This window comes from Chiloscyllium punctatum, chromosome 22, assembly GCF_047496795.1.
Source record: "Chiloscyllium punctatum isolate Juve2018m chromosome 22, sChiPun1.3, whole genome shotgun sequence".
Lineage (NCBI taxonomy): Eukaryota > Metazoa > Chordata > Chondrichthyes > Orectolobiformes > Hemiscylliidae > Chiloscyllium > Chiloscyllium punctatum.
Genome location: NC_092760.1, coordinates 41,344,677 through 41,369,559, shown reverse-complemented (window position 1 = coordinate 41,369,559; position 24,883 = coordinate 41,344,677). Strand labels below are relative to the sequence as shown.

General features: G+C 40.9%; 1 protein-coding gene across 9 annotated transcripts in view; it reads right to left on the bottom strand.

Annotated features, from left to right (window-relative positions):
• rab3il1 (RAB3A interacting protein (rabin3)-like 1) overlaps nt 1–24,883 on the bottom strand; it is a 66,215-nt gene that overhangs the window by 6,863 nt on the left and 34,469 nt on the right. For 5 of the 9 annotated variants that reach the window (XM_072592133.1, XM_072592139.1, XM_072592140.1 and 2 more), the window contains exons 2-9: nt 8,700–8,955; nt 7,062–7,157; nt 6,520–6,597; nt 4,222–4,437; nt 3,354–3,470; nt 2,084–2,212; nt 1,225–1,337; nt 1,105–1,128 (exon numbers count right to left, since the gene is read on the bottom strand). In XM_072592133.1, the coding sequence (XP_072448234.1) occupies nt 1,105–1,128; nt 1,225–1,337; nt 2,084–2,212; nt 3,354–3,470; nt 4,222–4,437; nt 6,520–6,597; nt 7,062–7,157; nt 8,700–8,955 (1,029 nt within the window). The remainder of the gene's footprint in view (nt 1–1,104; nt 1,129–1,224; nt 1,338–2,083; nt 2,213–3,353; nt 3,471–4,221; nt 4,438–6,519; nt 6,598–7,061; nt 7,158–8,699; nt 8,956–24,883) is intronic. The other 4 variants (XM_072592134.1, XM_072592136.1, XR_011963715.1 and 1 more) reach the window with 4 other exon arrangements.

Here is a 24,883-nt window from a genome sequence, read left to right as displayed (position 1 = left end):
CCAGATTCCCAACTCTAAATTGAAATTGCGTGAATCAAAACGGCCTTCATTTCATGACCAGCCTCACTGTTCCAGTAACATGCAGAAGAAATAATTATCTTCATTATAGATCCATAGGCCACACCTCTGCAGCTACAGGAAAACAAACACAGGGTTCCCCTCCACCCACCACCTCATCAAATAACGTTGATGGGCTCAAGTCATTGCTAATGCTGTCTTTCAGAAGCAATGCAAAGAGTATTATAATTGCTGAAAACAGGTTTCATACAAAAGAGGGAAGCCAACAAATACATACAATTACAGAAGCCATGCAACAAGCAGACAAAGAGGAGTCTTCTATCCATTTATGGGAATGAGTGTTACTGGCAAGGTGAGAATTTATTCCCCATTGCCTGGGGAGAAGGTGGAAGTGAGCTACATTCTTGAACTTTTACAGTCCCTGGGAAGATGATACTCTCACAATGCTATTAGGAGCAAAAAAGGCCAGGATTTTAACCCAACGACAGAAAACCAATATGTTTCTACACCAGGATGGTCTGTGACTTAAAGGAGATTGGTCTTGCAGGTTGTGGTATTCTTGTGTGCTTGCTGCATGTTCTGCAAAAACAAACAGTCTGACCCAAACATATCTAGTACATTTGCATATGGGTCCCAAAGGTCCTTGAAACAAGTTTGAATACATATATGCTTCTGTGTTAGCTATATAGATCAGCACCACCCAGGGGAGAGAGAGTCATCTGCTGCACAAATTCGGGATTATCCATTTTCCCAAAAAATATCCTGTAGCTAGCTCTGTCAGGGTTAGCGGACTTGAAAGCCTGCTATATAGCTAGGACAATAGCCAATAAAGATTTAATTGAAAAAGCGTCCCCTACATTTCACACTGGGAGATTAGCTGCCTGCTGGTTTCAATGTGTTTACTGCACCAATACAACTCCGAGCCAGAATCCAGAAAAGTACAGATTGCAAGACCATATAGCCCCAGTAGGAATAGATTTCAGCGGCACTATGGAGTTTACAGAAGCTGTATTAATACTGTGAGTAAAGGGTGATTAAAAAAAGTTAGTGTTTATTAGGATCAGGAATATCCATGTAAACACTTACGTCAACACTTCAGCCCGCCACCCACTAAAAGAGAGAAAGAACATTAAATCAAGAGGAGAATCAGACCAAATTAACAATAAATCAGATCAAAGGCTATAAGAGTGAAGAATGTGCTCTTACTTTGGTCCTCCACACTCTATTGCTGAGGCCTTGACGACTGGTAATGCCTGGGCAGCAGCTGGCTCAATACTCAAAGTATTGTTCTCCACAGCAGCTTGGACTGCTTCAGTCAGCTGTGAGAGACAGGGAGAGAGAGAGCACGCAAACAAAAAAAAGACACAGATCGTGGGAGAGCAGAGGCAAAAGTAAACAGGACATATAGCAAGGTAGAGTGCAAGACAAAATCAGAGCATGCAAGTCAAGCAGGACAGCAAGAAAGAGAAACAGAATAAACATTATTAAATACAAGCGCAATTCAATATTTGTTCACAAGAGTTTTATTTTACCTGTAAACCAATTGAAGTTAATAAAAAGTCAATCATGTTGCTCATTCTCTGGTCCCATCCCCAATGCAGACAGTCTCTCTAGGCAGGGAGCAAAAGCAGCCCACAGTCTCCCTCCAGTTTATTTGCCTCACTTGTTAGACTTCTTTGCCATCCTGCTGCTGAAGTGCTCCAGTCAACACAAACAGTGCTTTTGAAAAGTTGAACCACCAAACACTGGGAAGAAGTTTGGAAGCAAAAAGCGGGATAAAGTATGTGTTAAATAACTCTCAACTGCAGTCATCAGGAACTCCCAGAAGTGGTAAACAGAAATCAGGTACAAAAAAAACCTCAAAAAACAAGGAACTCATTCTCATACACCATGAGCACCAAGCTGCCCCTTAAAGGCACCAGTCCAGGCACAACGTGAGGTCTATGGGCTTTCCAGAAGCTAAAAATTCATCCTCCAGAACTCTATTTGCCATCAGGCAATCATTGTGCTCTGTCTAACATCAGCTCATTCCAAATAGTTATCTACTTTCAGCCACTAAGCTCACCTCATGTTTGGCAAAGGAGAGGCATGGGCTGATATCTTCCTGGTAAATCCTCTCCAGAAATGGACAAGCCTTATCCAGGGTTGGATCCTCCTTCCACAATTGGAACTCCTCGAATAAAATCAGGTCGATCTGCAAGGAGCAAGACACGAGCATCAGTAACAGCAGTATTACCTTGAAACCAGAGGTCAGGCAGGTAAGCAAGCATCTCCTTCTAATCCCTTAGTGCCAAGGCTACTTGTATTCTCCCTACTCCCCAAACATTAACCCTCAATGACTCCATGAGCACCAAGCACACACTCCTTCAGTCTCATCACTTTTTGTAAGTATGGATGTGGAATGGCAGTAAACCGTCAATGGCTTCACATTACTAATGGGTAAATGAAATGATAAGGCTTTTGCCCGAAACATTGATTTCGCTGCTCGTTGGATGCTGCCTGAACTGCTGTGCTCTTCCAGCACCACTAATCCAGTATTTGGTTTTCAGCATCTGCAGTCATTGATTTTACCTTGTTGATTTTAACCCTACTGCGAATCCTCTTGCAAGGATGCCTGCCTTGAAGAAGTTTTCCTCCTCTCTCTACAAGAATCTCAGGGAGTCCCTCTCCCACTGCAACTCCCAGGTCATTTCCTCTGCTCTGAAGCTCTTCACTCAGTTACTGTCTCCTTGACTTGTCAGACCTGCCTATCTTCTTTTCCACCTATCCACTCCACCCTCTCCTCCTTGACCTATCACCTTCATCTCCTACCCCACTCACCCATTGTACTCTGTGCTACTCTCTCCCCACCCCCACCCTCCTCTAGCTTATCTCTCCATGCTTCAGGCTCACTGCCTTTATTCCTGATGAAGGGCTTTTGCCCGAAACGTTGATTTCACTGCTCATTGGATGCTGCCTGAACTGCTGTGCTCTTCCAGCACCACTAATCCAGTAATGAAATGATAAACCTGTTCTGACTCCAATAAGTCACTTACAACACAATTATTCTAGATGCACATTTTTCATTCTTCTAGTGGCATTCCAAAGTCGTGCCCTTGCTTATATTGTACCATAAATCACACTGGGAAACAAAATAAAGAAACCCTAACTCCTTTCAGCTCATTTCTGTCTCCGAGATAGCAGAATAAGCATTAGCCATTAGCCTGGGCTGGAGGGTTTAATTCGCCACAACACTCTGTCCTTCAATTCTTTTTAACCCTAGTTTAACATCAAGAGGAGTAAACACAAAGTACATCGCTATGACAGGACAATTGGGGCACAAGCGACAACTGTACCTGATGCTCCTGCATTGACGATGGCTTGGTAAGATGCCCATACGGCTCAGGTGTGACATAAATCGCCCTCCCAGGTACGATGCAGAGCAGCAGAGAGAGGAGAGTAGGCACCCCTGCCTTCAGGAGCACCATGAAAAATCAGTGTTAGCAGAGTTAGAATATTAGAACAGACAGACAGGGAATTGACCATAAACCAATAGTCTCAAGGAGCACTTCTTGTGAGTTCAACTCAGCATGCCTTTTAAGATAGCATCAGGTCCCAGTTGATGAATAAATTTAGTCGTTAATTGATTGTTCACCCATTTTTAAATTCTAAATCAAACACTATTCTCTCAAAGTGCCAAACGCGTTCAGGGGTCACTAACAACTCTTGAGCATTTTTGTGGACAGTTACAAGTATATGTTGTTGTACACTTCCCTTAACCCTCCCCTAATCAGGGCTGACAAGGGGCTTCCACCACTTGCTTTTGAGCGAGGCCAGGTATTAGGTCAATAAACATGATGCCAACCCTCCAAAATCAATTTAGTACCGAGGTTCAGGTTTACCAGTGGCAGAGCCATTAGAGAGTTATAGCAGACAGATTCAAGGCCCCAGCTATCTCAATCTCTGCAAACCTACAGAATTGCCCCAGTGGTGGGTTGGTGGAGTTAAAATTACCCAGGATTTGTTCTGCTGATGTCACATTTAATCAAACAAGGTACTGAATCACATTCCCACTGAGGGGCACATATCTCGACCCAGACAGGTAGAATGAGAAACAAGCAGACAAGACAGCAAGGCAAGCAAGCCAGGAGAAGCAGACAGGAGAAGACTGCTAATGAGACAGACAAGTGGACAGAGAGTGATCAGAATAGTTTCCACACTCACCTCCCTACCATCTTTGCTGATTGGTTTTAACTGGGTATTCTGCGTCGCTGCTGTCACAATGGCACTACTCAAGCTTTTGTTGCGACTATGGCCCTTCTTAAAGACCACCTTAGAGGGGCTCTGGAGCTGGGGGTGCAGCTCCCTATTTGGAGAAGATGGTGTAGATGTAATCACAAGGGTCTTCAGTGCTGTTACCTCAGCCAAAAGCATGTCAATCTAAGATGGGGTGGGTGGGGAGAGGAAACAGAGAAAGTCAAACATTACCCAGCCAATCACTTGAATATGGTAGTGGATGCTAATCCTGAAGAACAAACCAATTAATTTCAGACACCCAAGAATTGATTGTAACAAGACCTGCAATATGGAAACTGAGCAGATGGGGTTGGGACTCAGTTTAAAATTGCTCAGAGGATCCGTGCCAATGTCCTGCTCCTATCCCACATTTTCCCCCAATTTAAATGTACTTTTCTGAGCACATGCATTAGACACTTGTAGGGAACTGCAGGATATGTCTTCGTGTCAATTAGATTCTGATGACTTCATTGAGCTGAATTTGTTATTTTAACTACTGATCCACAGGAGGAAAATATCCCCATCGAGTGAATCAGGCAGGTTAAATGAAAAAAGAGAGTCTGGACTGAGAGGCATCCAAAGAAAGTTAACTTATATTTACATTTTCATATAGGAACAGGACCATCGACAATCTACAAAAGGACCATTAGAAATCAGAGATTTGTTGATACAGCAAAGATGGCCATTAGTTCCACTGTGCTTGCACCTCTTAAAAGAGCTATCCTCCTCTTCCCTCACAAACCAGCAAATGCTTTCCCTTCCAAAAAAAAGGTGTTAGTGAATTACTTTTTGAACACGGACATTTATTCAAATCAGCCTTCCCGATAATACATCCCAGACCATCATGACTCATTCAGCTGAAATGTCATAGCCAACGTTGTATTTGGCTTTTGTTTGACAATCACCTTACATCTGTGCCCAATGATTGTCAAATCTTCTGCCACTTGAAACAGTTTATTTACTCTACCAAAACTACTCAAGATGTTGAATACCTTCAAATTGTCCGCAGTCTCTCCACATACAAATCTTTAAATCACTGATACCATTCTAATAAACCCCCTGTAAACCATCTCCAAGCCCATCCTATTCTTCATGTGTGGGACGGAGAGTTGGCCATAATCTCCAGCTGTGAGCTAATTAGCATTTTGTAAAAAAAAGATTAGCACAGCTGCCTTCCTTTCACACACCAATCTTTCCAATGAAAAAGCCTGCATTAGATTTTTTTAAGGAAATGGCCATCTCATCTTGCCATGTCACCTTTGAAGGATTTGTCTCTTCATATCTAGATCTCTATCTTCTTGCACTATTTTAATAGTGTCTCATTTCCCTCATTGCCTCTTCTCATTCTTAATGAAATTAATCACTTCACACTTTTCCCTGCCAGGTGCTTATTTATTTCACCAGTTTGTTTATCTCCTCAAGTTACTGCCCCCTCACCACCTGCTTTAATTTCTAAGTTTCATGACATTTGCAATCCTTAAAATTATAGCACATTCCTAAATCCAGGTCATTACTTTTATATAAAAGAAAGCAGTGGACCCAACTGTGACTTCTCAGGTCTACCATTGCACACATGCTTTCTCTAGTCTGAAAAACAACTATGCATGGCAGTTTGTGGTCTCTTAGGTAATTTCACATTCACTCAGCCACTGTCCTTTTAAACCCACTGTTTTGCTACAAAATTTTACCACAAAATAAATTCTAAGTTTGAGATCCAGAAAATGGTATAAAGAATCCTGGAACATCTTGCATGTACTCAATGACACCCAAACGTTATTTGAACTTTTAACAAGCAGAAATATAGAAAATAAAAGTAGGCCATTTGACCCTTCAAGCCTACTCCACTATTCAATATGATCATGGTTGATCATCCAACTCACTACTACATTTCCACTTTTTCTCCATAGCTCCAAAGTAAACATATGACTCCTTGAAAGCATTCAATATTTTGCTGTCAACTACTTTGTGGAAAATAATTCTATAGGCTCACCACTCTGGGTGAAGAGATTTCTCATCTCAGTTCCCTCTTCCTTTAATCACCTCAACCACTCAGGAGACTACACAACAAACTATGGTCAATATTGAAGATCAGGGTCAGCTCCTTCTGAAAAAGATGTTGCTATAACTTGAAGCTTTAATGCTACAGATCGTTCTGAATCACCCTACAAGTCATCAGGTAGCTTGTGGGACACATGTCTGACCACATGGTGGGGAGAAGTTACCTACCTTGCCTTGGGCTTCTCTGAGTTGCTTCTCAGCTGTGGCCTGTTTAGTGTTTGCTTCCCGCACCATCTTATGCGCTTCCTGTTCATAAGAAACAGTAACAATTACTGACCATGAGCAAAGAGCATGGGTTAGATGACAGGGTCAAAGGACAACAGCTCAAGAATATATGGGCATCAAACACCCAGGTTTGAAGCCCCAGAAATCACAGACCAGCTCAAAGGACGCAGCTCCTTTGTCAGTGAGAGTCCACTCAAAACCTACAAGTCAAACCTGATCCTTCTACTCTCCAAGTAGTCAAGTGGAGGGGAAGAACTTTATAATATAGAAAATCATGAAGGAGTCAGGGAGGCCAACAGAAGTTAATTACAGGAATTAATCCCAAATGAGTATTTGCCCATTTTAGAGTTTTGTTTTTAAAAACTACAGTTTTCTTCCAATAGTCAACGTAGCAAACAGCATGAAGTAAACCTATCCGATTAGGAGGAAAGTACATTGCACAGGCGCCATTTTCCTGACTGACTGAAGCCTAGAGTTGGCAATACCTCAAAGAGACTGGCTGTCAGCTCCTCCAGTTCCTGCTCCAATTGCTCCCGCACTTTAGATAGTTTCTCACATTCTTCATCCTTGAGCTTCAGCTCCTAAAACAAGGAACAAAGACATGTCAGTCACATCAATGGCTTAGGAGAATAAATGGAGCGTCCAATGCAGTACAGAACCAGGAATGGCTCCAAGCTTAATATCAATTTGGTGATAATTTCACCCAGGATGGAAGTAAATTTGGCAATAGTCAGCCATTCTCTGGGTGGACTAAGAAGTCACATGACACCAGGTTATCATCCAATGGACTTACTTGAAATAACAAGCTTTTGGAACACTGCTTCTTTGGTACCTGACAAAGGGGCAGAGCTCCAAAAACTCGTCATTTCAAATAAACCTGTTGGTCAATACTCTGTATTCTCAGAAGTCACACGACACCAAGTTTACAAGAACAGTACCTGGACTTCAGGGGTTAAGTTAGGAGGACAGATTATATAAAATATGCCTGTTTTCTCTAGAATTTAGAAGGTTAGGGGTTAAGCAAAATCTCCAAGCTACTGACAGGAAAGGACATGTAGATAAAGATCAACTGTTTCCATTAGTTGGAGACTTTAGAACAATGGGGCTTAGTCTGAGAATTTAGGCTCAGACCATTTAGGAGAGATGGTAAGAAGCACTTCAAAGAGTAGTCAAGGTTTGGAACTTTATTCCACAAATTGCAGTTCATTTTTAAAATTGGAAACAGATAATTTTTTGTAAAGCCAAGGTCTGAAGAGGTACAGGCCAAAGTAGGTATATAGAGTTAGATCACAGATCAGCCATGATCTCATTAAGCAGCAGGAAAAGTCAGGGGCTTCTGTTCCTTGGCACCATTTCTCTCATCCTTACCCTGTACCCCACATATAATCACCCCTGTCATGCTCCAAATCCCTGTCCAGATGCACTTATTCGTAAATGCTTATGTGCGTGAACATCAGATGTGAGCTAAGAATGGAAAGATGACAGGACTGTGAGGTGTAGTCCATAATAGCTTTAACAGGCGAAGACTGCTAAAAAGATGGAATGAGTTCTAAAACAAAGGGTGGCTAAAATACACAATGATAACAATGCTACTGTATAGGAGTATCAGCTGTGTCAAAAGTTGACGGTAAGGTGATTTGATGCAATGCAGACCAAGAGGCTACACAGTCTAGTCAACTCTATGCTGTTCAGCTGTCAAGGTAGAGGTGTGTTTCACATCCCAAAGTGGAATCCTCAAAAATAACCAACCAGCTCAATTAACGGATGCTTCCTGCTGCATGGTAATGTTTATCCATAGATGGGTTAAAAAAAAAGGGGTAAATTATCAGATGGTCAGCTCTAGCTTTTATATCGTCTTTACTACATATCTAAAGTGCAAGATGTCTCCATCATATTCAGTTATAAATATTTGATGCTCAGGAATGATGTGCTAACATTTCATTTGCCACAATCAAAAATGTAGAGCAGACAGTAAACTCCAGATTCCTTTAACCCAGTTTTATTCTATCTACTTGTACCCTCTCAAGTAAGCATCATTCAACAAAATACATGAATATTTAGACTAAAACATTAAGCAGAACTAGAAAGCTTTTGAAGTCATACACTGCAACCTGCACTCTTACCCTCTGTGCCTTTGCCAGCTCCTCCTTCAGCCGTTCTGATCCTTTCTCCCGTATTTCCACAGAAGAACTCCGCAGCCGGGAGAGGTGGTACGCATTGCGAAGCATCTCCTCGCTCATGGGTTCAGAGGCTTCCTGCTGAGCTTTTGCTGCATGCTGCTCAGATCCTGCTTCATCGTCCCCAGGCATTGCCTCCTTCCAGGTGCTGAGCACAGTTTTACTGGCCAAACACTGGCTCCCAGCAGTTAGCTTCTGATCCCTGATGAGACGAACAAATTAGGACCATCAGGAGTAGGTATAACTCAGTCAAAGCAACACAGCACAGCTTCAATCTTTCACAAAGAGAAACAAACTCAGCTGGTCTGGCAGCATCTGTGGAGACAGAAACAGTCAACATGGAAGCCAGTGACCCTTCCTCAGATTTCTGTTTTTCTCTTCAAAGATTAGTCAGATCAGCCAAGTTCTCTTGAAACTTTTATTTATCATTTGTCTGAGATCTCCAGCATCTGCAGTTTTGTTGTTTCATTTTAGTGTTAAATCTTTAACTGGGTACAAAATGAGAGGAGAGGAAAGAAAAACGATACAGGAAGGACAAGAGAAAGGATGGAAAAAGAGGTAAAGACTCCGAGAATGAGCAAGGGTGAAAGAATAAGAAAAATAAAGGGATTAAAAGTAAAAGTAAAAGAGGCATTGAGACCAAAAGATTGAGAATAAAGATCTACAGTGGAAAGAAAAAGAGTAGCAGAGCTGAATAGGAAAATGACACAAGGACAAGTAATTGAAAAAAAAACTTCAAATGGTGAACAGGGACAGAGTTGTGAATCCACACATTTATAAAACATTACAAGTTGTGAAGATAAAAGTCAACTGCAGGCCACAGCCTGTAACTGAAAAATCAGAATTTAAGAAACACTAGATGGCGACCACACTCCATTGGGAAGACTGGGCATTTATCCTCAAATTTTCTTCCCTTACGGGAATTGGTAGGGTGCAGAGTGAAGCCATTTGGCCGATTGTGTTTGCATCTTCTCGTCCATCTGCACAGATGACAGGATTGAGATGGAAAACCTGGCAAGAGATTTCCGAGCTTCTAAAGCTGGAGTCATTAATCATTTTGTGCTGCAGGATTTGCATATTGCAGAGAAAAAAAAAACTTTTTCAAAGCTTTTCATCAGGACAATTTGCAATAAATAGCAATGTAAAAGGAAATCAATTCTTTCATTTCACGCTGTTACTATGCAGTAGCACTGAGTGGAGAGCACCACTAACAAGATGTAGACATCAAACTAATCACGTGTGCTGCATGAATTTCAGCATCATGGAGATATTAGGTACACCACAAAGACTGGCAGATTACATTAAACAGTTTATTCCTACTGTCGTTTGCAACTAAACTACCCAACCAGGCAATGCTTGCAAAACTCCCAATGAACAACATTTACTAAATAAAGTCTGTGCACACAAAAACCTACACAAACAATTGGGAGATTGCCAGTCCCATTTGCAGTGTGGTACACCTTCACATACATAGCACCCTAACTTTTGCAGACAGAAAGAATGTGTACTCACTGCATCCATTTCAACTCAAAACCGGTGACCGCTTATTCCCTGGTTCATTTCCCAGGGGACTGCCTTTAATGAGCATCAACCCGACTGTTTAAATTTAAGCAAGTTTGTCAATTAATGATCAGTCATTATCTAGGAAAAAGCTTATTCACTGAACAGATTAATTTCTAAATGAATTAATAACGTCAAAAACAAGAAAAAAGGTGAATAAGATCAGCTTCAAAAAAAACAGATTGGTCTCCAAAATTATTCATAAAAGAGCAGATGATTGAACATAGCAGCTATTGTAGTGGACATCTTATAGGTAGCACGGATGTTGACAGTTGATTTCAATATCCTTAGTTTTGCAGAATAGTTACAATTCTATAGGTCTTATCCCTTTTGACCATGACTGAATTCCATATGCAGGGTAAGGGAGAGTCAATTTATTGTCCTGTTTCCTTTAGTTTAAACTAGTTTGCGGCACCCAGATTTTAAATCTACAACACAGGAGTGACTCAGGAGTAGATCTTGGACTGTAAAAAACGCTCACACCCAAGCTAGTACAGACAACATTCACTCCTACTAGTACACTCCAGTAGAGTTGAAACTGGTTTTCTAAGCCTTGTTCTTATGTTCTTCAAAAGGAACAACATTTCTGCAGTTTGAGACCTAATCCACAGGGGGGTGGCTTGCTTTTGAGCACAGGATCATCAGCCCCTTTGATTACTTCTGACTACAAAGACAACATGTCCAGTCCATTTGAAGTTTCTAGCTATTGCATCCTATCAGTCCCACACAATTTTTCACATTTGCAGTTACTTGGTCTCTGTAGATGCCCTTATTTAGAAACAAAAAACACATTTTAGAACCAAACGCTAAACATTCCAGTTTTACTTTGGGGGTTCCAACCACCAACTGGCATTACATCATACAGAGAAACAGAATGCAAAGTGTTCATGGAACAACAGGAAAAGCAGTGCTTTCAGGGCGAAATAGAGGGCAGAAAGCCAGCCAGGCCAAATAAAAAGCCACACACCAACACGGAGACTTAAAGAACCATCCCTGGGCTGCGACCCACAGGAATGAAGAATCAACATAGGAATCACTCCATTCCCCAGACATTTGGACTGAGGGGGTTGCCAGTGTCAGTATCAATTGCTGCTATCTGCTGGAACTACAGTAGACTCAGGCCTATTGCAGCTGCTTTATAGCCAGGCCAATAGTTTGTTCAGCTCTCAGAGGGACATTGTTACTTAGGCCACACAGCAACAAAATTACACAGGTAATCTCCCAACTAAATATCCATGGGTGCGCATACACATTGGTCTCACCCAAGGACATTCTTACGGGGCATAAAATGCCCCAGTTATCATATTCCAAACTAAGTAGAATTTACATATAGTGGACTTTTTTAAAAAGTGATTCACTTGCAGAAGGGATGGCTATCAGGTGGTGATCTTTTGTGGTTTCTATACAGGAAGGTTTAACTCAAAATTTTTAGGATCTATGTGATTTGAATTGATGTCTCAGGACACTAACCTGGAGTTCTGGACAGCTACCTCAGTGACATGACCACTACTGCACCACCCCCCACCTCCCCCTCCGAGGAGGGGTGTCTGTTATGGCACTTACACTTTTGGGAATGTGTGTGAATAACGATCTTTTTTCCTTTGGATTTAAAAATACCAGTAGCTTACCTTCAAGTCTATTCCTAAAAGTCAAAATACCAGGCAATTTTAAAAGATTCACTTTAAAATAAACATTTTATGAATGTATAAGAGATTTTGTAAGACAAATCAGAGCAGGACTTATCTACTTAAATGGTAGGGTCCTGGGGAGTGTTGCTAAACAAAGAAACCTAAGAGTGGAGGTTCATAGGAGAGCGAAGGCAGTGTGTCAGGTACACTTGTTTTTGTTGGTCAATGCTTTGACTATAGGAGTTGGGACGTCATGTTGCAGCTATTCAGTACATAGGTTTGGCCATTATTGGAATAGTGCACGCAATTCTGGTCTCCCTCCTATAAAAAGGATGTTGTGAAATTTGAAAGGGTTCAGAAAAGATTTACAAGGACTTTGCCAGGATTGGAAGATTTGAGCTATAGGGAGAGGCTGAATAGGCTGTGGCTATTTTCCCTGGAGCATTAGAGGCTAAGGGGTGACCTTTTAAAGGTTTGTAAAATCATGAGGGGGCGTGGATAGTCTAAATAGACAAAATGATTTTCCCCAGGGAAGGAGAATCCCAAACTACAGTGCATATGTTTAAGGTGAGGAGGGAAAAATTTAAGAAGGGACCCAAGGGGCAACCTTTTCACAGAGTGTGGTGAGTGTGTGGAATGAGCAGGCAGAGGAAGTCGTGGAGGCTGGTACAATTACAAAATTTAAAAAAGCATCTGGATGGGCATATGAACAGGAAGGAAGGGTTTAATAGTGATATGGGCCAAAAACTGGCAATTAGGGCTAAGCTCATTTTGGATATCTGGTCCAAATGGGGTCTGGTTCCATTGCTGATGATGTGCAACGGGGGAATGTTACCCCACCACCTCTCTCCTATTAATAGACATTCTATTTGTACTCCATAAACCCAATTCACAAGTTTAGTCAGCAGGAATACAAGTTATGTAAAGTGAACATTTCAGTATCAAGTGAGGAAGAGATCAGGGTTTGATCAGGCATGCAAAGGTGCCATTTGAGGTGTCCCACTGTCACTGCAAGATTGCTGGCAGCGATAGAATTGCAGTCAAACAAGAGTCAGTGCCTGCTGCAGTGCAGACAGAAAAATGGAAAGAAATGGAATGGAAGCAAGCCAAAAGCATGGGATGTGTTTCAGATTAGTAAGTGAAATGGCTGCTTATGCTGGCCACATTTTAAGTGGTGTAAGCAACTTCTTTGAAAAACACGTACCCTCCCATTTTAGGAACAAAATGGGATTGTAAACTGGTGAAAGATTCATTAAGTGCAGTCAGTTTCGTACAAGACCATTAGACCGATTCTTCCTGCTTCAAAAAACATTAGGTGAGAGGACAAACTAATCACAAGACAGGCACTCACTCAACGTACAACATCCCTATACAGGCCAGTCTGGATAACAGGAAAAAGCTCAAAGAGTTTTGAAAAGCTAACATAATAATACTTAATATGTGAAAACAAGTAATTCAATAGTACATGCAAAGCAATGGGATCGCCAACCCATGACCTTTACTGTCATTTGGCACTTGCTAACAAGTATGATTAACCAGCGACAGGGAATTTCCTTGGTGGACATGGGCTCTGGCGGCCCCCATGTGGCTGATGAATTTGATCCTAGATGAGCATCTCTGACCATGAATTTGGCACGTGATTCAAGGAGCTAGAATTGGTCCTTGGCCTGGAGACCATTGGAATTCCTTTTTCCCAGTTCATTTCCTGCATTTCCTCTTGCTGCCCTATGTTCTTAAGAATTGCCCCTTCACACAGGAGTTTCCTCTAAGTCAGTCTCTTCTGAATGTTAGTGTCCCATGGATTGACATCTATGCTCTATTTCTTGAGTGAAGCCTTCAAGGAATCTTGGAAACACTTCCTTTGTTCACCTCTCACATTCGAGTATCTTTCTTGAGCAGCTGAATGAAGATGGTTTTGTTTTGGCAGTTGGAACTTGGGCAACCGAAACACATGGCCAGTTTATTCCAGATGATCATATTCTTGATGCTGGTGTTGTCAGCTGCTTCAAGGATGTTGTTGTTAGTATGGCTGTCCTCCTGCTGATGTGAAGAACCCATCACAAACAAATCATGTTGCTGGTACCTCAAAAAAGGCCTTGATGTGACATCTATATCCAAGTAGTCAGAGTCATACAGAACAGTCAGAAAGATGACCACCTTGTATAAAAGGATCTGGTACTAGCACAGACGTCAGTGGAAGATTCTCATCCTTCGGCAGCACATGCAGACTGGATAAAATGTTGAATTACCCCATTGATGGCAAGTGAGGACTTTGTCAATCTTAAAAAGGAGGTGAACTTGAAACTGACCTGGCATGAGTCGCAAAGGACGCATGATTTCCTGAGACGGAGGCTAATTCTTCCATAACTTTCCGTGAAAGCTGTAAGTGAGGCTTGAAGATTCCATTCAGACAGAGAGCAAAGGTGATATTTTCATCTGCATACTGAAGTTCCACAAATGAGGTCAATGCTGTTTTCTACTGGGATTTCAACTGGTTGGAGGTTGAAAAGTTCTCTGTCCATCCTGTAGACAATGCCCACATCACTATGAAGCTTGTTCTTGACAAAGATGAGGAATGATGGCAGTGAAGATGAAGAAATGGTTGGGAAGGGGTGATGATGCATCTCTGCTTGATCTCAAAAAAAAGTGTTATATAACCACTGGTGAGGATCACTGACATAGTGCCATGGATGAGATAAAGGATGTGGGTGGTCATCCAGCCTTTGATAGGACCTTAAATACCACTTCCTGATTGGAGTGAAAATGGTTGGTCAAGTTGATCAAGACCATGTAAAGAGTGGTTAGTATTGGCCCTGGCATTTCTCTTGGAGTTGCTGAGTAGTGAAAAATCATATCGGTAATTCCATGGTTTGTTCAAAAGTCACAATGGCTTTCAGGAAGGATTTCTATCGGAATTATGATAAGGTGCCTAACAAGAATTTTGGTGATGATCTTCCCAGTATTACAGAGTCGCGATTCCTCTATAATTCCCATAGACTGTCTTATCTTCTTTCTTGAAAAAAAAAGAGGTGCTGATGGTGGCGTCCCAGAGATCGACAAGGATTTCGGCCTTGTCCCAGATTTTCAGGAACAGTTGTTGTGGATGAAAGGTAAGCTCAGCTCCTTCAAGTTTGAAATTCACCATCAGAAATCCAACTACTCCTGCAGCTTTTCTATTCTTCCTGTGTCTAATAGAGGCTTTAATGTCCGCCACACTGGGTGAGAGTCCAAGATCATCTTTGATAGGGGATTTCCTAAAAAAAAATGTCCTCATTGATGACTGCATGACTGTTTCAAATATCTAAAACTGTCTCTCCCTCGGAGACCGATGTTTTGTCTAACAAAGTGTTCCATTCTTACTCTGCACTGGTTTGAGGCCAAGGGAGTTGAAAGGAATCATCAGGAATGTGCTTTGGCAAGCTTATGCCCAAAACATTGATTTTCCTACTCCTCAGATGCTGCCTGACCTGCTGTGCTTTTCCAGCATCACACTTCTAATCTCCAGCCCTCACTTTCTCCTTGAGGCCAAGAGACCTGGGTTTGTATATCACCTTGGTGACACTGAAAAAAAAAAACCCAGGTAAAGTCAGAGGAGGAACAACCAGACAAAACACAACCCAACCCAAAACAGGTCCTCAACTGGCAGAAGATATTTGAGATATAAAATCAACCTTTGCTGTCAGACACAAAGTACAGTTCACTTCACTGAAGGGGGAACCAAGCAGCGAATATGCAGAGTGCGTTCTGGGAAAGTCTGCTCTTTTCCCTCCTAAAGAATTCTGGGCTCTTAGCTTGAATTTACCAGCATCTTGAACCTGCCATAACTCAAAGTAGTTCCTGAAAACAATTTGTTGTTTCAAAAATGTAAATGAAGTAGCTGCACAGACTTCAATGAAATTTTACAGGAAGCTCATTCCCACACTGCGCTAAATATGGGTTTTTTAAAAAAAATCTCAGCCCATATCTACAACCATCCTAGGAGCAGTGCTTTCAGAATGCAAAAATCACAATGTCAGTTCCAGCCATTGGTCAAGATCTATCAAAGGGCTGATCAGGCTCAACGGCTAAATGGCTAAACTCTGTTCCCAAGTTTAGGGCAGATGACAAACTGAAAGAGGGGGCATAAAATGGCTTAGATTTATAAAATGCAGGATACCTCAAAAGTTCTTTTCCAAAAACAAAACTGAAAGAAGTCCAGAGGCAAGTGGCTGATTAGAGTCATACAAAATACTTATTTAACTAATTAAAATGTATTTTAAGGACAAATTAATGTCACAAAAATGATAAAAAGGTTCACTATATATTTTTTCCTCTTTCATGAAGTTGATGAACCATAAAATATTCTTTGGCTTTACAACATTGTAAACACATGTTTTTCATCCTTTCAAAGCACTTAGGTCGGGGTTTCTTTTGATGCACCGTACAAGACTGGATAAGAACCTCTATCTAACAGTCTAGGAAGTTTGGCCAGAACCTGGAGACATCACTGGCTACCAGAGGTATCCAGGTGTACCTGCTGTTGTTGCTCTAGCACTATATAAAGGAAAGCAGATAGTTTCAAAAAAGGGCCATAAAGGCCTCAAAAACTGAAGCAAATTAATTTACTGAAGGCTTCACCATGGCAGAGCCAAAATGATCACAGTTCCAGTCTAATGGCTGGCATAGAGATGTTACTGCACAGTTGTATGGAGCAAGGGTTTGCAATCCATAGCACTGAAAAAGGCCTGGAATGCTGCATATAGAATCACAGACTCAAACAGATGCAGATGTATCCTTGCCTTGTTCTGGCGTGATAGTTGACTCTTCAAAAATCAAGTCACAACACAGAAGACGAATTGCCACCATTGAGCTCTTTCATAAATTTAAGAGAAACGGCATCAGAAATCCCACTTTATGTGTTATCTTCCCGGGGTTGTACCACTGGCTGGCCAGTTACAGCAAGTGAAGGAATTTAAGAATTCAGAATTAAGTGTCACTGTCATGTGTACTCATAGGGATACTGGAGTAGCAAAGAGTGTACAAAGTTGCCACTTGGAGCACCATTTTAGCTACAAGGTAGTTAACTACAAAAAGAAAACATTACGTACATTATTGACTTTGAACTTAGCTTTACAGTTCTTCTCAATATAAAATGAGGGGAAGATTCCCCAACAGCTGTTCACTCAAAGCTTTACTGCAGACTAAAATCCTGAAAATATTGAAGACTCAAACCAGCAGTATGGGATTGTAGCTTAATAATGCTACCAACTGATTCAAACTAAAACAAGAAATTGCATATTTATCTTCATGCAATATTTAATGTTCCTTTCAATACCATTACTGGAAAAAAAACTGTAAATCAACATTCCAATGAGAATTCAGAGTATTGTTTTATTCTTCAGAGAATGTCTTTGAAAAGTCAAAGCCAGAATCCCATTTGGTTAGAATTAAGGAAAATAAAATAAAATGAGCCTTTGCATTACTTGGTGCATTTTTTAAGCCACCAAATAGCAGGAGAAACAGAGGGAAGCAAAAGATAAGGAGTTGCTTAAGGTGTGCAAAAACTACACGTTCATAGCAAAAGACTTCAACTAACGCAATACTGAATTCAATTTCCTGACACAAAAAGTGAAGAAGAATTTCAGAAATGTGTGCCCAGTGGCAAAGAAGTTATTATATGTAGCCCTGGGAAATGAAAGGAGTCAAGTGTAAAATGTCAGTTGGCAGCACATTAAAAATATAATGTTCATAGCATCAAATTTTAGATTAACAAAGAAATTGAATACAAAATTGGCTTGAAGGCAGAAAGTAGAGGGGGTGGTGGTGGTGGAGGGCTGCTTTTCAGACTAGAGGCCTGTGACCAGCATATGCCACAACGATCAGTGCTGGGCTCACTTTTGTCTGTCACTCAAATGTTGTGGATGTGAATATAGGAGGTGTGGTTAGTAAGTTTGCAGATAAAACCAAGGTGGTGTAGTGGACAGTGAAGATGAATATCTTAGAGTACAATGGAACTTAATCAGAAGGGCTAATAGGCTGAGGAATGGAAGATAGAGTTTAATTTAGACAAATGTGAGGTGTTACATTATTGATAAGTCAAATAAGGACAGGACTTATACAGTTAAATGCTAGAGCCCTGGGAAGTGTTGACGAATGATGAGACCCAGGTGTATACATGCATGGTTCCTTGTAAGTGGAGTCATGGTTAGACAAGTTAGTGAAGGTGATTGGCACACTTGTCAGATCATTAGTCAGAACATCGAGTACAGGAGCTAGAATGTCACGTTACGGCTGTGTAAGACATTGATGAGGTTACCTATAATACTGCATATTATTCTGGCCTCCCTTCCACTGAAAGGATGTTGTTAAATTGGAGAGGATGCAGGAAATATTTACAAGGATGTTGCTGGGACTGAAGGGTTTGAGTTTAAAGTGAGACGATGAACAGGCTGAACATGGAGAAAGAGGCTGAGGGGTGATCTTTTAAAATCATGGATAGGTTAACAAGCCAAGGTTTTATTCCTCGGGCAGGGAGTCCAAAACTAGAGGGCATAGGCTTAAGGGGAGGGGAAAGATTAAAAAAAACAAAAACCTGAAGGGTAACTTTTCCACAGAGGATGATGCATGTCTGGAATAAGTTGCTAGAGGAAGGGATGTTGCAGGCTGATACAACTGCAACATTTAAAAAGGCATCTGGATGGGCATATGATTAGGAAGGGCTTGAGAGTGATATGGGCCAAGTGCTGGCAAATGGGACAAGGTCAGATTGGGAATGTCTAGTCAGCACAGATGAACTGGACCAACGGGTCTGTTTCTGTGCTATGACTAAGTCAGCTGCAATTAAATTCCAATTATTTAATCTAAAATTATGATGGCATGGATTGGTTTGATCAGCTCCAACACTACAGGTGGGAGAATGGAATAACTATGTTCAAGCTATATAATTCAAAAGATAAGCAATGTTGTAGGGTTGGTTCAGTTATGTTTACAACCATCAGCTCCTTTAAAATTCAGTTGTCAGTTATTTAAAATCATGGGCTCCAGCACCTGTGTGTCAGAATATTTCAAAGAACCAAACATTTGAAATCAGAGACAGTCAGAATAGAAATTTCAAGAGATACACGATATCAGTGTAGCACCTATAACATTAGGCAAGAGAGGAAATGAGCACTCCGCATTCAAAGTGAGTTCCAAACATTAGTAATTCTGTCAAGAAGCTACAAAAATAAAAAAGTATCTTATGTCATTACATTTAGAAAGTATGTTTCTGTAAATAGAATGCATTTAGTCACCTTTTTTGATGATAAAACTCAAAGTCTGAAACAAGTTCTAATGATGTGATTCACTCCCAGCTATTTTTAAATACAAGATAGAATCTGTGCACACACTGTCGTACTTAAAGATAATTAATGGGAAAGGTTTTCTTAGTTGCCACCTAGGCATGTTACTCAAAGCAATTAGGGGGAGTGAGGGGGCAACAGAGCTCAACTTAAGATCAGTGATCCAGCTCTGCTCAGTGGTTAGTACTACTGCCTCTCAGCGCCAGGGACTCAGGTTCAATTCTCACCTTGGTCGACATTCTCCTTGTGTCTGCATGGGTTTCCTCCCACAAACCAAAAGATGTGCAGGTCAGGTGAACTGGCCATGCTAAATTGCCCATATGGTGGAATACAGCTGTATTCCTGATGAAGGGCTTTTGCCCAAAACGTCGATTTTACTGCTCCTCTGATGCTGCCTGAACTGCTGTGCTTTTCCAGCACCACTAATCCAGAATCTGCAATCATTGTTTTACCTAAATTGCCCATAGTATTAGGTGTATTAGTCAGGGGTAAATGGGTAGGGGAATGGGGCTGGGTGGGTTACTCTTCCGAAGGTTGGTGTAGACTTGTTGGGAATCTAATAATATCAAAAGAAATATGGTCACAGGATTGAGGATGCCTTGGCAATGTGGGAATGAAAGAAGACAGTGCCATCTGGAGGTTCCCCCCCCCCCCCCCCACAATCTTTAACATCATCAGGAAACCATGAGAAGTTACTCTATTTTATCCCTAGAGTTCAAACCCTTGGCCCACATGGATGTTTATTTTCTTCTTGCTATTTTTCGAAACCCATATTCTCTCTACAGAACTACACTGTCATGTGAACGTGCGGGTTTGGGATAAAGCGGATATAATTTAATTCCACATAGAAGCTTAGTTAACCAGGTTGAATACTTATGGGAAGAATAAGATTATAAACAAGCTATTTTTGAGCTTAGTACATAAAATCTGGTGTAAGTTTGTATTACTATCCAGAATTAAAAAAACAAATTGACCTTTTATGAATAAAATACTCACTTTAAAGCACGGTTTCTGTCGTGCTTGGGATTGATTAACCATGCACTCCTCCCAGTCTCATAAGCTATCCTGTTCAACTTAAATTAAGTTTGCTTTCCAGTGATTTAATCAGAGAACCTCAAACATAAAACACAAACTTTATTTGAAATGTTTTCCTTCTGGAGGGAAAACATCTACCTTGAATGCACGTGGACAGATTCATTGGCTATGTGCCCAGCAAATTGCCTAATTCTCAAGTTAATGGAACTACTTGATGGTAGGGCATATTTACATCAGCTACCCCTAGAAATAAATGCCATGAAAAAATCCCAATGGGATGAATTTTAAAATAAGTCTGAAAAAATGCTCAGGAGGTATTGCAAAACTGGAACATATACAAAAAGGCAATATGACATTGACTCAAACGTCCCACCATCCATGGAGATTTCCTCAGACAGTCAAATGCAACATACAGCAAGATCTAATCCCAAGCAGATGGAAAATAGTGTTGGCCCTCATTATAATGCACCATGATATTTTAGTGAAGCTGTGAAGCATTTTTATGAAATGATGTGCCAACAGATGACACTCAGCACTAAAACAATGCAGACCTGGCCACAAGGAGCAGACCCAGATTTTTATGACAAAGCAACTGTTCTAGTCCAACAATAGGGACTGGAAAACATACCCATTAATAGGGCAACTCTTTAAAAAAAAAAGACCAGGCCTCCTTCAATTAATCGTGCTCCATCTCTAGAAATGCAACACTATCATGGCAAAAAACATTAAAATTATGCTCTTGCTTCCCAAGTCTCTCAGATGGTTAGCAATCGCCTGGTTTTACATTTGAACAACCTTATAGAGTCCAGAGTGGAAAGAGCCCAAGAAGCAATTACCACAAAGACAAACTGGCTACTAATCTGGAGAATTAGGAAAAGCCCTTCTCAGACAGATGAAAAATTAAGCCAAGACACTTCAGTATTTTTCAATTCTCCCCTCAACTTTGACTGATCTTGGACTTTAACTAGGAATTGGGTTAGATCAAATGGTGGCACGGACTTGAGAGAGGATCAGGATTAGGATAATGGACTGTGACAGAGAGTGGGAGCAGTAAGAGATAATAGAAATTAAAAGCTATAAAACTAAAAGAATAGGGAAAAGGAAGTATTAAGAATTTGGAGTATTGGAAAGTTCCGTCTTGGCAGTAGGATTAAAACTTAGCATTAACCTAAAAATTAATCCGGAAATGGGTTATCTAACACTGCTTTGACTTACAAATTATATCATAATTCATCTCATTGAAATCTTTGTATCTGCTACAAAACACAGGGGCTGAAGTAATTTGTTTAGCCCAAGGCACTTAACCAAGGAATATCCAATAATATTCCATGATCAGATGTCACATTACAAATTAACTAAACTTCCAGTACACTGTCCAAGGTGGTCACCTCTTCCTGTAAAACTGGGATTTGTCACACCAAAAGTGACCAGATTTATCTGGAATTTACTTACTTCATGTCCTGAAATTGCATAATTCAGAACCTGTACGTTTATTAATTCTTGCACAAAAAAAAGGTAAAACAGAGAGGGGCAGGATTAATCAAACTACCTACAAACACTCAGCACAAGCACGATCATCCAAATGATGTTTTTTGTGACATATCATTTTGATTGTCATATTTGGACACTTGTCCTGCCTGAACTCAGGATTAATTTATTTTTAAAGTGGCCAAATCATCTCATTTTCACAATACTCTCAATGTATCTATTTAGATAAGGTTCTGCCCAGACTCGCTTTCCATAAGGTCAAAGGAATGGGTCCCTGAAGCCTGCTCCATTATTCAATAGGATCATGGCTGATCCAACATTCCTCACACTCACTTCCCTGTACTTTCTCCATAACCTTTAATGCTCCTACAGATCAAAAACTTTTTCACCCTTAAAATATTCCCAATGTACACTATACATCAATTCACGATAATGGAGCTGATTTTTAAAAAAACATCCAGTGGACACTGACATTAGACATCTTGAAATGATTTCATTCTCTTCAACAGTGGGAGACAGCAATCAAAAGGAAGTCAGTACAGTGCTAGCAGACCTGATTGGCCAATCATAGACATGGAGGGGCCACGCCTTGGACTTGTGTCTACATGGAACATTAGCAGGACGTGCAGAAACCAGGCAAGCAGGCAGGAAGAGAACACTATGGGTAGAGAAGAGCTAAGAATGATCAATTGCAATCTGCAAATGTATATACATTTTGTTTCCTGTTTTGAGAAGCAAACAGATTGAAATTCAAAGGGAAACAATAATATGTTAACTTATGTTACACATAAAATAATGTTGTCTGATAGGGTTTTAATGATCTAAGTCATGACAATCAGGTCACCACATGATACAAAATTGACCTCTATCACTAGCACATATTTTGTAACAATCTTCCAGAGATTGCCTGGATTGAGGGACAGGACTAACTGAAGGTGAGCAATAGTATGCTGCACTGTGAAGAGCAGTTCTGCCAAAATATGTTTACAGGAACAACTAATCATTGCACAGGAACCAGTTGTGATGCAGCAACTGTAAAATATTTCAACATGCTTTCACTTCCTTCAAATAGGGCCCTCTTTACCACATTCTTTAATGCAGAAAGGGTACAGGCAATGTTAAGGATTGTTCTGCTTGTTAGATTTTCAGTTTTCAAACCATGGCTAAGTATCAGGCAGAGTCTAAGACTATCCTCAACTGAACTGATTTCTGCATGGTCCTAATGCCCATCTGATGTAAAGTCTGTGGCCAAGCATATGACTATAATTAGCCCTTGTGGATAATGGGGAACATACTTGGAGTACTGCATGTAGCTGTGGTCACTCAACTATAGAAAGAATATTATTAAACTAGAAAAGAATGCAACAATGATTTACTAAGATGCTACCCAGACGGGAAGGCTGGGTTGTAAAAGGAGGTTGGGACCATTTTTCCCTTGGGAGTACAGGAAAGTGAGGGATGACCTTATACAGGTCTATAAAATTATGACAGACATAGATAAGGTAGATAGCCAATAGCTTTTCCCCTTGGTAGGAGAGAGTAGGACTGGGGGGGGGGGGGGGGTGGTGGTGGTGATAGGCTTTAGGAGAGAGGGGACAGATACAAAGCGCACCCAGAGAAGCAGTCTTTTCACACAGAGGGTGGTGAAGGGTCAGGAATGGGCTGCCAGAGGTAATGGTGGAAGCAAATACAGCTTTGCTATTTAAGAAACATTTAGACAGGTACATGGATGGGATAAGTATGGAGGGGTATGGACCATATGCAGGCAGATGGGACTAAATTATGAAAACTGGGTGGCATGGGCACGTTGGGCCAAAGGGACTGTTTCCACGCTATGGACCTCTATGACTCAGGATAGAACATCATAAATCAGCCTGTTAATTTACAATGGCCTCAATCACTGGAGTTCTTAAAAATCAACCTTTAGGAAGATAGAATGAATGTAATGGAAACGTGTGAACTTAGTCACCAGAGAACAAAGGCTGTTGTGGTTACAGCTACGTTTTCTGTTAAGGGACTGAGCCAGAGCTTCACAAACATTTTCCCCACTGTCCCTCCATTTTAAAGCTTTTTCTAATTTATTCCTGGGTTGTGTCAGCATTTATTGCCATTCCCTAAATCGGAGGATAGTTAAGAATAAATCATATTACTGTGTTTGAAGTCACATGTAGGCCAGACCAGGTTAGGACAGCAGATTTCCAATGAAAAAACAAAAATGGCATCAGTGATACAAATGTCTTTATAAAAAAGAAAAATTGCCAGTGGTGGTTAGACCTTTAACTTTTTTTAATAAATTTAATCTGCCAAGGTGGGATTTGAACCCATGTCCCCAGAAAAAAAACACCACACACCTATTCATGCTTTTTTATTGGACCTCGGAGCACAAATTTAAAAAAAAGAGAAGTGACCCAAACTGTGGTCATGTTACACAGGTTAAAAGAAGCACTACCCTAAACCCTGGAAGTTCCTTCTCAAATATCTCCACTTCTCATTTTATTAAAGGGTGTTTGACCCACCTTTCGGTCATCAAATTTGAAATGTACTTGGTGTAACTTTGCTTTATCACCAAAAAGGGGTCAGAGGGGGTTATAGGATGGCGTGAGGGAACCTGTTTTAATTTGTCCATTGCAAGTAGCAGTCATGTGACCAAGGCAGCACAAACTTCATGGAGGATCAGGGTTGACCAGTAGGACAAGATATGTACATTTGCATGAGAAGTGTTTACGGAGTCTGAATGCTGCCAGTCTTTAAAATACACACTTATCACATATCTCATGGCAAAAAAAAATGGATTTTTGCCATCTCTAGAAGCTGTCTATTTCGTGGGTATGATTCTAGAAGCAGCAGCTCTCAAATCATTTTAGTGATCACTTTTCACTTGTGATTCCAGGCAATAAGCACCAGTAGGATTTATAACTAAGAAAGAGCACCATGACACATGCATTTCCCAAAGCTCCAAATACAAGCTGGAAGTGTTCCAGGAGAAAGTGAGGACTGCAGATGCTGGAGATCAGAGTCGAGAGTGTGGTGCTAGAAAAGCACAGCAGGTCAGGCAGCATCTGAGGAGCAGGAGAATTGAAGTTTCAGGCACAAGCCCTTC